This window comes from Mytilus edulis, chromosome 4, assembly GCF_963676685.1.
Source record: "Mytilus edulis chromosome 4, xbMytEdul2.2, whole genome shotgun sequence".
In the NCBI taxonomy this organism is placed as follows: domain Eukaryota; kingdom Metazoa; phylum Mollusca; class Bivalvia; order Mytilida; family Mytilidae; genus Mytilus; species Mytilus edulis.
Window position 1 is genome coordinate 5,295,041 of NC_092347.1, and position 13,567 is coordinate 5,308,607.

The 13,567-nt window shown below is 31.6% G+C and overlaps 1 protein-coding gene across 1 annotated transcript in view; it reads left to right on the plus strand.

Moving 5' to 3' along the window:
• LOC139521678 (RAD52 motif-containing protein 1-like) overlaps nt 1–7,943 on the plus strand; it is a 28,267-nt gene extending 20,324 nt beyond the window's left edge. Inside the window, exons 4-6 of the mRNA XM_071315190.1 lie at nt 3,853–3,994; nt 7,039–7,229; nt 7,509–7,943. Of these exons, the coding sequence (XP_071171291.1) occupies nt 3,853–3,994; nt 7,039–7,229; nt 7,509–7,622 (447 nt within the window). The 3' untranslated portion in view covers nt 7,623–7,943. The remainder of the gene's footprint in view (nt 1–3,852; nt 3,995–7,038; nt 7,230–7,508) is intronic.
• The last annotated feature ends 5,624 nt before the right edge of the window (nt 7,944–13,567 follow it).

Genomic DNA, 13,567 nt, shown 5'->3' on the forward strand with positions numbered 1-13,567 from the left:
CTGTATAAATAAACGCATCATAGATACCAGGACTAAATTTTGTATATACGCTCATCAGTGATGCTCGAATCCAAAAAGTTAAAAAGGCCGAATAAAGTACGAAATTACAGCATTTGTAAATATGTAGTTCTCAATGCGGTAATTTTTCCGTATATGTGCACATTTTGCTGCATTTTCCTTTTTTTTACTTTTTAGGGTTCGGTTTTAATATACACAGACCCTCCCGCTGATAAGAATCATATTTATTAGTTTCACGAGTGATTATTTATGTTGTACTGAACGATCCAATAATCTAGCTGAAGTCAAATACAACGTCTCAATGATACTGTGTAAGACTTGTCCTTCTAGATTAAGAAATGTAACACTCTAACTAGATCATTTACGAGTCACTTAGATAGGAGAATAACAGACCATAATGTTCTCTCTCGTAGAAAATGGCAGTAAAACTGATAACTTTTAAAAAACAATCGCCTGTGACCTCCACACTCCTTTTTATAAAGCGTATGCGAATTTGTTTTTGGATTAAAATTGTATCAAAGAAAGAAGAAAAAAACGCACATAAGAAAATATAAAGAAGATATGCTAGAGGTAACAATGTGATATAACAGCGGATTCATAAACAACGCCTCTTTTTGCGAAACTTCATATAGTAAAAGTGGCATAGTTTTAAACGTAAAAGGAAATCCTATAGAGAATTGCATTATTAACTTGTCTATATTAACAACTTCAACATAGAGGTATGAAACGATCAAACCACATTAAACAGACACTCTTTGTCTGTAGATGTAAAAAAAGTCTTCGCATTCATAGTACATAGCTTCATTTACAGCATGATTTTAACATTATTCCTGAAATGAATTGATATTTTAACTTTAAGTATAGAATTAACTGTTCAGTTCAAACTATTTTGAATTTAAGAATATATTTAGACTGAAGGATTCAAACATCGTAAGCATGGGCAATAAATGGATCATGATCGATGCATAGGGCATTTTCTTGATTCATAATCTTGCATATAAATATATCCAAACATCTTATGAAATCGTATTCTTCATCACCACATGTCCACTGTGTGAATTTATATATGATAAAGTAGTCGTGTAAATATAGAACTTAATTTACATTATATAACATTTCAATCAGATAGTGATTTCAAAAACAAAGTTAATCTCATCTTTCTTAGATTTTTATTTTTTTAAATTAAGAAGAACACGACAGCAAAGATAAAAAATAATTCTTATGATAAAAATAACACTGATGATAACTATGATACATGATAACGTAAATAAACATTTAAGTTAAAACGATATGAATCCGTGATCTGAGCTCATTCTTAGTATAAAAGCAGTTCGTTCTTAGTATGAGGTAAAATAGTATAATACCAAAATTCAAAACAAAGGCCTTCATCAATGGCAAAGCAAAAAGCGCTAACAAATGTAAAACAAATGTCTTAGTCTTGACTTGACACTGGTATTTCCCTGTGTAGAAAATGGTGAATTTAACCCGATTTTATAGGTAGCTTAACCTCTCTCTCTTGTATAACAGTCGCTTTGGATTCCATTATAATATAATGGTAGCTTACTGCGATTATGATTATTATTGAAGCTCATTCTTATTATCCTTGTAGATTATTCTTAGTAGGACTGTCACTCATTCTTAGTTTGACTAGCTCATTCTTGGTATGATTTTTGATTGTTCTTAGTATGACTGTAGATGATCCTTAGTATGACTATAGCCCTTTCTTAGTATGACTATAGCCCTTTCTTGGTACGACTATTGTCCTTTCTTAGTATGAGTATAGCCCTTTCTTAGTATGACTATAGCCCTTTCTTAGTATGTGTGTAGCTTATTCTTGTAATGACTGTAGATAGTTATAAGTATGACTGTAGCTCATGCTCAGTATGATTGTACCTCATTTCATTCTTAGGATAGAATTCATTCTTAGTAGAACTGTTCTTAGTGTAATTGTAGATAAATATAGCTATTGCTAAATACGATTGCTGATCATTTTTAGTATGATTATAGCTAATTCTTAGTTGTTTTATGACTGTATATCTTTCTTAGAATGATTGAAGTTCATTCTTAGTATGTTTGAAGCTTATATTCAGTACCCTTGGTATCATTATAGCTCAATTTTAGTTTGATCTAAGATCATTAGTACCACCGTTGTAGCTTATTCCAAGAGCGATTGAATCTTATTCTTGGTACAATTGTAACTCATTCTTAGTTTGGTTGTAGTTTATCATTAGTATAATTGTAGCTTATTTTTAGTAGGACTGTAGCTATTTTATAGTATCATTGTAGATAATTTATAGCATCATTGTAGCTCATTCTTAGTACGCTTGAAGATTATTCTTTTGATGGTTGTATGCTCATCCTAATTATGATTATATCTTATTCTTAGTATACTTGTAGCTTATTATTAGTTTGCTTATAGCTTATTATTAGTTTGCTTATAGCTTATTATTGGTTTGCTTATAGCTTATTATTGGTTTGCTTATAGCTTTTTATTGGTTTCCCTGTAATAATGCTTCTTAGAATGCTTGTAGGTCATATCTACGGCAGACTATTGAGAGATTATTCGTTTATTGATGTGTTTGTCAAATGTCATTAATGATGAATAGCATTTCTAGTAAATTTTACCTCAGTTTTTCCTTGATTTAAACCTATTATTGGAAGCTAAGGATTATAAATCAAAGCATTGTAAATTGAATAAGCCATATTTGGCTAATTTGGTACTTGTGAAAACTTTACCATTAATACGTGATATTCAAACGAAAGATTCTACTATATTATAGGAGTCTAGGACGGCAACATTTAAACTGATAAGATGTTTTTGAGTTTTCACACATGGTTTTACATATTAGTAGTACAACAAATTACTATTTTGTTCATCATTTTAGTCCACTTTCGCAAATCTTTGTTGAACGAATGTTGAAAAAAAAGTTAGATAACAAAACACCGAACTCCGTAGAAAATTCAACACGAAAACGGAATCAAATGGCAAAATCAAAAGATCAAAAACATCAAACGAAGGGATAACAACTATCACATTCCTGAATTGGTACATGCATTTTCTCATGTAGAAAAGGGTGGTTTTTACTGGTATTATAGCTAGCTAAACCTCTCATTTGTATGACGGTCTCATAAAATTTTATTATATTGACAACGATGTATGAACAAACCAAACAGATATAATAGGTAAAAATGTAAAAAATAGTGGCACAGCATTCAACGTTGGGTTATAATCTTTATCACTATGAAATCAAACAAATATGTCAACAACATTCAAGTCTCTTTCTGTCTAATATTTGTGTTTTTGCTAATTTTAAATCTATTTCACATTTGTCTTCATATTATTGACATATTATAGACATCGAAAGTGGGAACCATAACATTCCCTCCCCTTGACCACCTGCTTATATTTCTATATATGACTGTTTTTAGTTAAAGTGTTTTGTCATTAAGGAAACTTAATGGTCAATGCAGAAAAGTAATAGTCTGTTAAATGTAGTTAAAGCTTTTCTAGAATGAGGGAGATTAAGAGGCTGGCATATTGTATACACATGTATTATTTTGTAAAGTGTGTATGTTGATCTCTAGACGTCATTTGGAATTCTTTCTACTTGAGTTGGTCCCCAATTATCTAACCCATTCATCCTACTTATTATATCTACATTTGATACTTGGTGGTCTCGTCAAGTTTTACATTAATAAGCCCAAAGTAGAAGCCTTTCCAAATAAGTATTATGTTAACACATTCAGTGCCTCTTTCAGACTTATAATGTAAAAATTGTAAACGTACTCTTGGCTAATAATATAGAATTTTATATTAACTTATATATAATACAGTTAACAGAAGACAACGAGGAAGACAGTAGCGGTAGTGATCTTCGTAAAGTTCGATATGTGTGTGTGACAAGAATTGACATCACTGGTCACCAACTTAATTCTGAAGGAATGGGAGCATGGGAAGAAACATATATAGTACAAGGTATACAATAACTATAAAGTCTTATCCGGGGCATTGCTTAACCGACTGAAACATTTTTAAAATAATGGTTAATTAGTCTTCTGTCGAAATATGGATACATAAACGTTAATGCTCATCACTATGCAAGTTTGATTGATAAACATGATAAATCCAAACAACTATGTTCACTGACCTTCTTGTTAAGCTATGATCTAATAGCATGTTCACAATACTAGCCTTGTGATTATTTGTTTTAATATTCCAGTATGTTATGCATAATAATATTTTAAAATGTGCATGCACAAATCATAATGTTGTTTTGCTTATGAGAAACCCCTTGACAAAGGGTAAAAGAAGGCAGTTAAAATATAATATTTTACGACGAAAAAGAGTCAAATCATGTTTTGTTTTTAGAACCAATCATTTCTTATAGGGTTGCATTTCTGTAAATATCTAAATGCAATTTCCCATAGGAACTCCTTTTACGGCTAAAACTGTACCACTTTTACTATGAAGTTTTGAAAAAATTATATCCTAGAATGTAAAGTTTATAGGCACTACTATTTTTTTCAAAGGTCAAAATATAGGGTTGGGCGGCATATTTTCCACGTTTATATGCCACGAACCTCTAAGAGTTTAAACCTACACCAAAATTCAATAATACCCCAACTGTAAGAGTTCCACATATGACTGATATGCATATGGATATTTACTTGTAACAATTCCCAAGTTATGTCTCTACGAGATGAAACATAGAGATCATAACTGGAAACCAGTACGTCAACAAAATTAATTATCTATGAATATTATACTTCGGATTTCAAATGTTTGGCTTTGAACGTTCCTGATGAAGGTAAATCAAGAAAAGCGCGTCGAACGCATGAAATTATTAAACGTGCACAATATTTATCGCAATTTCTTTTATAGGGTTTTCTGATAACAATGAAGTTATTGGAACAAGATATTTTTTCTTTGTGAATTTTTTATTGTGTGTGTGTGGGAAGAGGGGGGAGGGAATAATTGATTTGTGTCGAGCTTGCGACGTTTGTCGAAGAAAGCACGACATGGGGATAGTGATTCGGCGGCGGTGGCGTTCACTAACTTCTTAAAAGCTTTATATTCAAGAAGGTGGGCGACCTGGATGCTTCATACTTTGTATATAGATGCCTTATGCTACGAAGGTTTCATCTGTCACATGTCCATTGTCCTAGACCTCATTTTAATGATTCAGTGATAACTTGTAAAAAAAGTTGAGATTTTTTGTAATGTTGAATTCTCTCTAATTATGAGTAAAAGGTTAACTATATTTGGTATGTGCGTACCTTGCAAGGTCCTCATGCCTGTCAGACATTTTTCTGTTGACCTTAACCTCATTACACGAATCAGTGAACAAGGGTTACGTTAGTTGTCAAGTACATATCTCAATTACTATAAGCAATAGGTCTAGCATATTTGGTATAAGGGATCATTGTAAGGTATACATGTTAAACTGACAGGTGTCTTCTGACATTGACCTCTTTATTGTGGTTCAGTGGTTATAGTTATTTTTCGTGTTTTGATCTGTTTTTCTTTTACTGTATGCAATAGGTCTACTATATTTGGTGTATGGAATGATTGTAAGGTATACATGTCCAACTGGCAGGTATCTTCTGACTTTGATCTCACTTAATGGTTCAGTGTAGGTCAAAGCTAAGATTTTGAGTTTTGGTCTTTTTTTTAATACTATATATGCAATAGGCCAACTATATTTGGTGTATGGAAATATTTTATCAAGTACATGTCAGTCTTCCAGGTTTTATTTGCCCTTGACACTCCACGGTTCCTTACTCAGTGTTAAATTTTTGTGATTTGATCTGTTTTTCTTAAACTATAAGCATTAGGTCAACTGTATATGTTGTAAGGAAGGATTTTTAGCTCTTTATGTCTGTCTGACAGATATAATCTCACCTTGACCCCATTTTGGTGGTTCGTTGGTCAATGTTAAGTTTTCATTGTTACAATTGTTTCTGAGATACTATAAGCAAAAGGTCAACTTTATTTAATATATAGAATGATTGTTAATTGTGAATATCTACCTGGCATGATTCACCTGACCTTGACCTCATTTTCATGGGTCATTGGTCAATGTTTTCTTGGTTAAGTGTGTTAGAAACTATAAGCAATAGGATAACTTTATTTATTGTATTGAAGGATTATAAGGTGTACATGTATTTTTCATTTGGGTTATCTGACCTTAAAAATATTTTCTTGGATCATTTTATGTTAATGTGATAGTTGTGGTAAAGCTTTATATACAGGACTATCAACATAAAATCAATGGTTAGTAAAAAAGGCGAGAAATTTCAGCGTGTGCACTCTTGTTCAATGTACCGGTTGTTTATATCGGTGATGGCCTTTATTTTTCATTGTCATGAAACAATTCGTACTTCCTCTTCTAAATTTCACATGAAGCCTTTTTAAGGTTAGATAATTAACATGTAGCGATGGTTTATGAATTTTATAATTATTTATAGTTATAATATTGGAATCATTTACCAATTTGCTATTATGTGAAGCCATATCATCGACTACAAATATTGAAGTTTGATTGGCGTCACTTCAATGATGGAGCAAAACTGCGAACACTTTAAGAGCCTATGTTTAAAATAACCTAAAGTTTTTCACGTGTTTGTTCTTACTAGTAGTGTTTTGTGGACAGTTTCTTGTGTTTTATTATTATTGTTGCCATAGTGTTATCTAACATTTCTAGGTTTTTCTGACTGATTCATGGTGTTTTCTTTCTTTTATACATAAGCTTGCAGATTACCCGCACCTGCTGGTGAAATAGTAACAATTAGTACAACGATTTACTTAAAAGATATTCATTCGAGTAGTGTACTTTGTAATAATCAAATTCTTGATAGCATGCATTGTTCGATAGATTAATGATTAAGTATTTGATCAAGTACTTCCATACGTCTATATTTTTTTTTACTTAGCCAAGTATTTAGATTTGAGATGAACGAATAATTATATATTATTAATATGACTTATGTTATCTACAGTTGTAATACGCATAATTTCAGACCCCACAAGCAAAGCCAAGGCTATTTGTAAAAGTAAGAAGCTAGCATATCAGAGATCACTAGAAAATGCATTTTCGAAAGTAATTCTTATTGTATTGCCTAACGGTAAAGTTACAGTGGAAGTTGATACCACTCAAGCAGATCCTGTAATTCTAACCGAAAAACAGTTGGATGACAGCAATCTTTTAAAGGTAAGATAAAAATGTTACATGTACCTCTAGAGACTGCCAAGTTTTGTGTTGCGGAGGGACATTCATTTTAAATGCTAGATATATGAATTTAACAGAATAAAAAGATGGGGTGGGTATAAATCTTGCTTGCACCGACATTTTAAACTCCAAAACGTCAAACAGACCTGTAAGCTTATGACATCGTGGCATTGGAGATTTATGTGACATGATTATGTTATCAATAACAATCTAAAAAACATTAAAAAAAACTTTTAAGATTGAACAAAACGAATTTTTCAGGTAAATGAACTAGACCAACTCCCAGATGAAGATGACGCAGATTTAAAGCAAGAAGTGGATGATGATGTTGATGCAGTTAACCTCCATATCTTACATGAGTTAGAGGAAATGTAGTGAATGGAAAAAATTCACAATTGAGACATAAATGATCTCAGAGAAGTGATAATCAGCATCGTTTCAGAGAATGGAAGTTCAATGTTCATATAATCGAAGTTCCGTGTTCCAGAGAATTTAAATACAGTTTGCAATAGCGAAATGAGATGGTAGAGGACAGGTTTTTGACCATTGAAATATGTTGTTACATATTGGTATATTTTTAGGATTATATGTTTCGTAGAAAATTAACTCAAGCTCTATTCATGGGCGAGTTAATTTATAATCTTTTGAAAAATGCATGTTACTTACACAATAAAATGGGTAATTTTGTTTCCTTAATGAACATTCTGTTTAACAGCCATAGTTAGCATAATCAGTCCCTTTTAAAAAACCATCGATATTTAAATAGGTTATAATTCTGCAGCTCTATTTACCGAATTGTGTTGTACTGAAATGAAATGAAATTCATGACAAAAATCAAACATGTTCCCATGTGCTTTTTCTGCATTTGTAGAAAGATTGATGATCTCTGACCACTCAATAACACGTGTTTCCAAGAGTTCTTGATCTTGTCCGTGTTTGTTAACCCCCACCCCCTTTTTGAATTTACAATGGAGCACGTTATTTTCTAATTTTTGCGTATCACATATTTTAGTGAACCTTAAATTAATTATAATTCCGATACTGTTAGGTCTGGTTCATATCTTGATTTGTTTCTCGATATTTACACAGATGAACAACCCTTAACTTGAAGGTACAAAACAATCCAAACATCGAACGTTTTTTACTGCCAACTTAAGATGTGGTGGCAACGATACGATGTGTCTGTTTCTTAACTCACTATGGATCCTTTTTACCGTATTTGGTCTTTATATACCAGGTTGGTCGTTTAATCTGTAATTTAAACGATTGTGTCATTTTCCCGATTAAAAAGTTTAATCCCGCTGCAAATTTTTGCACCTGTCCTAAGTCAGGAATCTGATGTACAGTAGTTGTCGTTTGTTTATGTAATTTATACGTGTTTCTCGTTTCTCGTTTTTTGTCTCGTTTTTTTAGTCGAAAAAGCGAAACTAAGCGATCCTACATTCCGTCGTCATCGGCGGCGTCCACAAATATTCACTCTGTGGTTAAAGTTTTTGAAATTTTAATAACTTTCTTAAACTATACTGAATTTCTACCAAACTTGGACAGAAGCTTGTTTATGATCATAAGAAAGTATCCAGCAGTAAATTTTGTAAAAATAAAATTGCATTTTTTCCGTATTTTACTTATAAATGGACTTAGTTTTTCTGCGAGGAAACATTACATTCACTCTGTGGTTAAAGTTTTTAAAATTTTAATAACTTTCATAAACTATCCTTGATTTGTACCAAACTTGGCCAGAAGCTTGTTTATGATCATAAGATAGTAACAAGAAGAAAATTTTGTAAAAATGAATTTCCACTTTTACGTATTTTACTTATAAATGGACTTAGTTTTTTTGCCAGAAACAAAACATTCACTCTTGTTTAAGTTTTTAAAATTTTTATAATGTTCTTAAACTATCCTGGATTTCTACCAAACTTAAACAAAAGCTTGTTTCTGATCATAAGATATTATTCAGAAGTAAATATTGTAAAAAAAAAATCGCTTTTTCCATATTTTACTTATAAATGGACTTTTCTTCCAGTTAACATTACATACAGTCTGCAGTTAAAGTTTATAAAACATTTATTAGATTCATAAACTATCCTGGATTTTTTTTACCAAACTTGGAAGCTTCTTTCAATCAAAAAACAGTATCGAGAGGGAAATTTTTATTGATGTTTTTCCTCATTTTTGTTGAGTCTGCGATTAACAGCAAAAGTAGGCGAGCCACTGGGTTCCGTGGAACCCTTACGAATTTTTTTATTTTATATAGATTAGACCGTTGGATTTCCCGTTTGAATGGTTTTACACTAGTAATTTTGAGACCCTTTATAACTTGTTGTTCGGTGTGAGCCAAGACTCCGTGTTGAAGGCCGTACATTGACCTATAATGGTTTACTTTTTTTAAATTGTTATTTGGATGGAGCGTTGTCTCACTGGCACTCACACCACATCTTCCTATATCTATATATGCCATTTTGATTAAGTATTGATCCATGCATATCCTATTCCTGATTGGGACGGTATTTAGTGTGACGCTCATCCTGTCCACGCAAACGGTCTCACTTTCTTTGAGTCAAGTCAATTCTCTCTTCTTTTTTATTACCTTAATTGTATTTCTGCATGAATTAATAAGATCTAAACCTCGGCAAACTACTGCTGCTTCTATTTTAGATCGATTGAACAATGATCAAAGACAGAATAATGTCAACTGGCATCTGTGTATCCGTATGGGATAATGTAAGCCTTTCCTTAACTTTACGTGGCATGGTTTTTTCTTGTTTTCATTGAGACCGTTGAATTATCAATGTTTCCTGATTGTGCAAATTATTTACGTTAAATAAAAAGTCATTTGTGATAGTTTCTTTTTGTATATATAGAACCTCCTCCTCCGCCTTCACCTGCTCGTCTTACTATATATCATCCAGGGAAATGTGTTTTCAGCAAGACGATGAGCATTATCATTAAAAGTGGAGAATACATGTGTGATCTCTGCTCTTAACACAACTAAGTATTTCATGTTTAAGAAGATGATTTATTGTTGTAAATGCTTTGAAGACATATATTAACATTTGTGATGGTATGATGTCTTTACTTTGCCATTAAGAAGATTACAAAAAGTGACGTAACGCTCTGCTGTAGAATGATTTTAACATTTCTATAGTTTTTTGCGATAATTGAGATTATTTTTTAGTTTATTAATAACATGGTTTAGAACTAGATTTGATGTATCAGCCAAATGAGTTGTTCGTATTCATATGTAGCTGTAAATGAACATAACAGAATTTAGTGCAAATGAAACAAAAACAAATATTGTGATATTTAGAATAAATATAATTTAAAAATCTGATTGATTCTCAAAAGCAATAGGAGCCTCTCATATCACAAAATATTAACTAACAAACGTTCCACTTACGTCTATTTCGATAACTAAGTACACGCGTACTTTTCTGCGTTAATGTCAAAACTCATGAAAAAGGGTGCATATTAACTTCAGATTATGAAGTAATATTGAAAATCAATCAATTTTATTTGCTGCTGAATTTTGATAATAAAATAAGAAACTTTGATGAGGTCAATCATAAAAGCTTTTTTATCAATCGTTTGCAGTAAAACATTTCACGTTATTGTCTGAAATGATCGTCTGATGTAGAAAAAGTGTGCTAAAACGCTGTTGGTGCAGTAAAACTGGTACTGTTAATGTAATTGCAGATTACACTTCAACCAGAAGAGTCTTAATCTGTCAATTTTTTGAAAATTTTGTACTTGATTTTACACAGACATAATGAAAATTTTGTATTAAACTTCAAAATGTTTCATTTTTTTTATCAATCATTTCTTACCTAACCACCAAATTTTTCAGGGGGATATATATGTGGTCTCCTGGGCCATTCTTTTCGGGCGATCAGACTTATGCAGATGAGTTGCTAGTTTCGCTGAGTGAGACGTTTAGAGAATAAGTATATGCGTTCTGCATTGGGACGTTCCTCCCCATGTGAGAGTGCCACCGTTTTGCGTGTTCTGGTACTCTCGTTACATCTTTTTGCTACCACTGGGGTCTTTTCGGTGAAAAAAATCCGCACTCAGAGGCGGGCTTCAGCTGAAATGACGTTAAAAGTACCCAAAAATCCTACCTTGTTATAGATATTGTATTTTGAACTTTTTTTGACAAAGACTGATCATAATAGGTCAAAGTTTATGATTTTGTTAGGGACGGGTCAGACAAAAATCAGAAATTGTCAGATACAATAATTATTGAAATTCGTTTCTATCAATCAAAATTAAGATGGTTGGATACTGTTCAAAGTCAATCAATTAAACTATATTGATAATAGCGTATTGTGTGGGTTTTCTTCTCATTTCTTTTTTTTTTATCTCTTTTCTTTTTGAGCGACCGTTCTCCATCTAATATGTAAAGTAGAAAGTGTTGGCTCGAAGCGAAAATAATTTATCCGGACGTATACGTAAAATGCTTTTATGTTCAGTAGTCTCTGTGAACCGGTTTTGTGTTAGGCATCAATTAAAACACAGAATATCGGTCAACCTTTTTAAGTCACTGGCTCTATAGACCTTTTCAGCTATTACTTTATCGTTGAAAGCGGATATTTTCTAAACTTTACACACAGTTTTTTAATTAAATTTATTTTAACACGCAACGCAAATGCCGACTTTAGCGTGATTTTATCTTTTTAAGAAGGACAAATAGCGTAATTATATTAATGTATGTACATTATTTCTTAACTTTTCTTAACATTATATGTCCCCCGCCATAGTTGATATAAAATGCAAAGGAAATACAAAACATACAACGAGACATCATATGCAAAGCAATTTGAAAATATAAAGCAAATGCTTGGAAAGTACTTATTAGTTTCTAAAAGGAAAACCAATGGTACCGATCTCCATTCGGACGATCCAAGTTTCTGGAATATCCTTTGACGCATACGATTTAGAATGAATACAAACCATTTAATTTATCTAATTTAACCTTAGTTTTCCCACGTTGATCTAATCACGTCAAAAGAACCTTTTTTTAATAATGCATGATGCAAAACATATTTTATTTTGTTTATGCCAAAGAATCCACAGAACTTAAAAAACTTCATTGGATCTGAAACATGTCATAATTTTATTTTGATGGTTTCCACTTTTCAACTGTTACATAGTCATTTTAACTGGAAAGCAGAGTGAACCATTGAAAACCTTGTAATAATAAGATATAAACTGAAAAACTTCAAAATATTGTTTGAGATATACCTTTGTTATTTGAATTAATATTAAAAAATCTTTTTGTCGTGACTTTGAAATTAAGGAGGATTGAAGCTACCTTTTTGACGAGGCATTGTGCAAAATTGAGTAAAGAAAGATTACAAGACTTGACGGCAAAAACTACAGAATAATTACAACTAAACTAAGTCATAGACAGATGGCCTTGGTGCTGTTCCTACATTTATGTTTTAAGCTTCAAAATCAAAAATCTGAATTGATTAACCAAAGCATATTTCATAGGGTTGATAATACATCAAAATATCAAATATATTATCATTTAATGTGATAGTGATTCCGGGACAATCTTTTTTTTATTATTGTTTTTTTATATAATCATACTGTTTATTGATGGGTTTGAAATTATCTCTCTATTTTAATGGAGTACAGGAATTAAGAGTTGTCAATGAAGCTATCTTTACACATGTGCGTTTTTGTATGTTTGTAGAAATGCAGTGTTGTACTTACTATTAAAATGACATACAATCATGCAAGGTTGTTGCAAAAACTTTTGACAGTACATTTCTTCAAACATTTATTCTGATGATCAACGTTTCACAACTGATCGACTGATATCATATTTTGTACGGATACCATATATTCGATTGTACTTTAAACTTTCAGTGGATCCTATTCTTAAATTGAAATCCTGATTAAACTCTATGACCACTTTTCAAAATTCCAATATTGCTTTCGATTAAATGGACTATTTTTTGTCCATCTGTAGAGCATTTGAAGTCAATTTCGTCTTTTTTAATGTTAATATAGTGTTATCAGGCAAAAACCGGAATATCATACTATAGTACAGTTTACAACATCAATGATAAACAGAAGAAGACACTCTAAACACTTTTGGAAATCATTTACGATATTTGTACAAGAATTAATCCGTCTTTATTGAGATTTATTATTGAGGTATTACGTCTTCTATAGTTCTTTTAATGTCTCAGCTTTAATTGATTTATCTTGTAAAATGTACCATGAAAGAAATTACTACCGCTGTCGATTGAACCGAAATCAATAATAACAATTTTAATCACTTAAACATGATGTTTTAGGCATATTATATT